At 34.2% G+C, this 4,345-nt stretch overlaps 1 protein-coding gene across 2 annotated transcripts; it reads left to right on the top strand.

The window, feature by feature from the left end:
- The first annotated feature begins 739 nt into the window (after positions 1 to 739).
- LOC126718998 (PLASMODESMATA CALLOSE-BINDING PROTEIN 3) lies at positions 740 to 3,446 on the top strand. 2 transcript variants are annotated; one of them, XR_007653162.1, is made up of 5 exons: positions 740 to 989; positions 1,378 to 1,617; positions 1,720 to 1,756; positions 2,167 to 2,242; positions 2,748 to 2,987. XR_007653162.1 is itself a non-coding variant. In XM_050421468.1 (4 exons), exons 1-4 carry the CDS (start codon positions 938 to 940, stop codon positions 3,055 to 3,057), a joined length of 639 nt encoding a protein of 212 aa, XP_050277425.1. In that variant the 5' UTR covers positions 764 to 937; the 3' UTR covers positions 3,058 to 3,446. The 2 variants fall into 2 exon arrangements, 1 of the variants encoding a protein (XP_050277425.1); XM_050421468.1 differs by lacking the exon at positions 2,167 to 2,242 and having other exon boundaries at positions 764 to 989; positions 2,748 to 3,446.
- The last annotated feature ends 899 nt before the right edge of the window (positions 3,447 to 4,345 follow it).

The raw sequence follows: 4,345 nt of genomic DNA, 5'->3' as shown, positions 1-4,345 counted from the left end.
TTTAATTCAATAATAAAAAATATTTGTCGCAATTCATAATTGAATAACATAAATTCAAATCTTATTATAAATATAATTATAAAGGGTTGATTTAGTAGTTTTTAAGATTTCATGAAATCCATGAGTTTTGATTTGAAAGCTCTAACCTAAATAACCCTCCCCCCCCTCCCCAAAAAAAAAAAAAAAAAAAAAAGGAAAAAGCTTATTACATATAAAAAGAAGTGCATGGATTCAAGGGAAGAGCTTATTTTTCATTTCTTTTTTAGGCTTAAGACATGATGGTAACTATAGTCTATAAGCTTACCAATCAGTTTACAAATATAAAGAGAATCATTCCTTAATTCTCAAAAAATAAGAAAAAAAGAGAGAGAATCATTCCAAAGCACCAAAATTTTCAATTGATGCCCCAAAAAAAGCACAAAAAGAAGGACAAATTTGGTGATGCCAGCAGCTCAAAGCGACAGCACAGAAGAGAAAAGATCTGCAAGAACCTTCAATTGTAGGGCCCCCTTACCACAGAGTACCAACCAAAACCAGGTTGGGTTAAGCTTTGATCACCCACATGAGTTTATGACCGTTAGAATGTAATACATCAACACCAACAGTCAAATACATGACAAAAGCTCCAGCTTGCTCAGTTCCCCATATCACTCTTCTCCATTCTTAACATAAATATATATATTAATCTTTATGGTACAAACTAAAAAGTATTAAATTAACAGTTTAATACATGATTGTAAAAAACATAAAGGGCCTCTTAAAAGCATGTACCAGATACAGACACTTCACACCTCCACTATAGTCTAGAAATCTCCACAGCTCTCAACATCAACTCTCTCTCAAACCCACTTTAGCCATCTTGCTTTCAAGCTCACCCAACTCACATAAAAGATAGTTAATTTTCTCATATAATTTCAACTACAATCTTCAATTAATCATGGCTGTTCTAGTGTATCTGGTGCTTTTCTTAGCCCTTACTGGCTATTCAAGTAAGCTCCTGGATTTTTTTGAGTCTTTCTTTTCTTTCCCCAAAACCTTAGATTTAAATGGTTAAATCTTGTTTTTGCCATGATTTTCTCTTTTGCCTTTTCCTGCTAAAGTGAAATGGGTAAATAGATTTTCTCAAGTGAGTGTGGAGTTTAATTTTGTTGTTTTCTCTTACTCCATCTGATAAGGATTTAAAATGAAAAAACTTTTTCTTTGCATATATGGCCGAGATATTGCTGGAGACAGTGTATGGTGCCTTTTCCCTTTGATTTTCCTAGTTTCTCGTACTTTTTTTTTTTTTTTTTTGGGGTGTGGGGAAGGAGATTTGTGTGAACTAACTGATCTATTTTTGGTTTTTGCTTTAAATAATTTTCATTTTTTCTCCTATAGGTGCTGCATATTGTGTATGCAAAGATGGGCTCAGTGACCAAGCCCTTCAGAAGTCACTGGATTATGCTTGTGGAGCTGGAGCTGACTGTACTCCTATCGTTCAAAATGGTGCCTGTTACAGCCCTAACACTGTAAAGAATCATTGTGACTATGCTGTGAATAGCTATTACCAAAAAAAGAGTCAGGCTCAAGGGAGCTGTGATTTCTCAGGCACTGCCACTGTCACACAAACTGCCCCAAGTAAGTACCTTTGGGCTTGGACACTCATCCACCTGCAATTTTTGTTTACTAAATTTTTTTACTGATTTCATTTTTCATCTTCCTTGGATGATTGATTTACAGCTGGATCTTCTACTACTTGTGTTTATCCATCATCCAGGTATGGTTTCTTAGTTCTTACTTCAAATCTTGAATCTTTATGTCATTCTGAGTGAATGTTTTGGTTCATTTTCACATGAAAGGAAAAATTTTCAGTTGTTATCTTCAAAATATTTCTGACTTCTGTGGAGTGAATCTGGTTTAAAGCTTCCTTTTTTATGTGGAGAACTTTGTTTATTTAGGGACTTCTTTTCCATGCCCAAAGAAGATTTTTTATTTATTTATTTTGGTTATAGATTCTTCATACTGATTAATTCTGCTTGTGAAAAGTCTACTTTCCTAACTTTACCAATCCTGCAATTATTGACATCTAATAAATGGTATTTCTGAACTGGGTTTTGCTTGGATTAGCAATTGCAGCCTAGTATTAGACTAACTTATTGAAGGTGAATAAAATAATTTTCTTGACAGTGATTCAGAAAAGTAGATCTAGTGCCTCACAGCTTCATATCTTTACAATCCTGAGCCTGCTTCTTAATAAGAGCTGGTGAGCTGTCATGATGTTGATATTTCACAAGTTCATTTGTCAATTTTTTTGTTGTCCTCTTTCTCCTCAGATCTCAGCTTCACTTCTGTTTTCTGCATGTTCTTATCATATATTTTTATTTTGATAGAGTAATTATTAAATGATTAAAATGTATTATTTTCTAATTGTGTCAGTTTTTGGGCCTTGTGACTCACATATTAAAGGGGGACAGAGGCCCAAACATAACCAAATGTGTTAGAATAATAATTAGATAATTAAAGTTCATGCTTTCTTAATGGCTTAAACTTTTAGTAGTATTTTAGTAGTATGAAATATGAATTAGTCTTTTTCTCCTTTTTAATTTTATCATAATGAAGCATGGTTTTGAGGTTAATATATATGATGTTTTTTTGGCTCTGTTCAGCTTTTTATTATGAATAGTCTTTTTTTTTTCCTTTTTAATTTTGTCATAATGAAGCATGGTTTTGAGGTTAATATTAATATGATGATGTTTTGCTTTGTTCAGCCAAACAGGAACAACACCAAGCACTACACCTACAGGCACGACTCCAAGCACTACACCTACAGGCACAACTCCAAGCACTACACCTACAGGCACAACTCCAAGCACAACCACACCATCAACTACAACTCCAACCACAACCACACCTACAGGCACAACTCCTTCTTCAGTATTTGGCACAGGAATCAGCCCCTCAGGAACCACCACTACTGGTATCAATGATTCAAGTGCTCCTGTACCTCTCATCACTAGATGCACTAGCCTGTTCTTCTCTCTGGGCCTGACCCTCTGGTTAGTGTTGCTGTGGGCCTGAAAATAATACTACACCTAGTTCAAAAAAAGAGGGGAGGTATTGACTAGTGGGGTTGATGTGTGGACAAGATGTCACCATGATAGAGCCTAGGCTTGTAATTTGGAATCATCTAGAGGCAATTACCACTAAGGTATTTTTTTATTATCTCTTTTTTTTTTCTGTTGTCTCCTATGTAAAAAAAATGCTGGGCTGCTGCTGGAGAATTTGATTCCTTTTTGAGTGGTGATATGACTGGTATTGGGGTAGAGGAACCTGATCTCTTCTTTTTAGATTTTTCCTATGTGTATATCTAGAGAGAGGCAATATTTTTTTTAAATTTAATGGAACTTTACTACCCTATCTACTTATATTAGTTAATTACTTTTTAGCCTATTAAAAATCTTTGTTCATGTTGGTGTTATGGTTCTTTGTCAAGAATTTCTTATGGTTTTTTAATGTTTAACGCGTCATGTATTTTGTTTACAATCCGAATCAAGGAGAAGGAAAAAGGAACCTTTATTGTGAATGGATCCAGTGTATTATAGCTAGAATAATGTGATTTGAACACGTTTCTTGCTGATCTTTTTGACAAATTTGACTCATCATTGGACAGAAAAAAGAGAACATGCCATTGCCACCCCCCATCTACTATGACGTTTACATTTGAACCAATTTAGGTGCACTTTTGATGAAAGACAAACACTTGGCAGCCTATTTTCAATATGTAAAGTTATGAGAGAAAGAGAAGAGAAGAGGTTGTTGTTAAAGTTAAAGTTGTGCACGGTAGAAAAAGTTTTAATCTTCTGAGCCATTAATTCATGGCTGGGACCAACAAAGTGTCAAACCAACCCATGTCTTAGAATAATTGAGTTTGACGTGCATGGCCACGTATATATCTGGTTTTAAAAAAAGCAAATATATATCTGGTTAAAAAAAAAAAAAAAAAAAATAGCAATCGTGCATATGCTTTGGCTAAACGGTGTTGGAACTTGAGAGAGACTGGTGACCTACCAACCAAATCAAGTGGTTACAACTCACAAGTTCTAAAATTATTCTATGTGATAATATAATAGATTCGGTTGCATAATAATGTGCAGTGGGACCTAAAATTAATACATACTTTCCCCTTTAATCTGGGGCAGTTTTGTCAAAGTTTCAAAACTTGTAATTAACACTCTTTAAAATTTCATGTTATTGTCATTTTGATCTCCTAAGTTTCAAACTTTATAATTAATCTTTTGAACTTTGGGGTTCTTATCATTTTGGTATCTAAATAAAAATGAACAAAACTTAGGTACAGTATTTCCTA

Source organism: Quercus robur, chromosome 3, assembly GCF_932294415.1.
Source record: "Quercus robur chromosome 3, dhQueRobu3.1, whole genome shotgun sequence".
Taxonomy (NCBI): Eukaryota; Viridiplantae; Streptophyta; class Magnoliopsida; order Fagales; family Fagaceae; genus Quercus; species Quercus robur.
The sequence above is the reverse complement of the archived record's forward strand: the minus strand, read 5'-3'. Positions and strand labels throughout refer to the sequence as shown.

What these genes read in the sequence shown, in the direction of transcription:
- LOC126718998 (XM_050421468.1), top strand. Translation starts at nt 938, where the DNA reads ATGGCTGTTCTAGTGTATCTGGTGCTTTTCTTAGCCCTTACTGGCTAT. An exon ending in TGTCACACAAACTGCCCCAA is followed by an intron (nt 1,618 to 1,719) that starts GTAAGTACCTTT and finishes ATTGATTTACAG; the next exon opens with CTGGATCTTCTACTACTTGT. An exon ending in TGTGTTTATCCATCATCCAG is followed by an intron (nt 1,757 to 2,747) that starts GTATGGTTTCTT and finishes TGCTTTGTTCAG; the next exon opens with CCAAACAGGAACAACACCAA.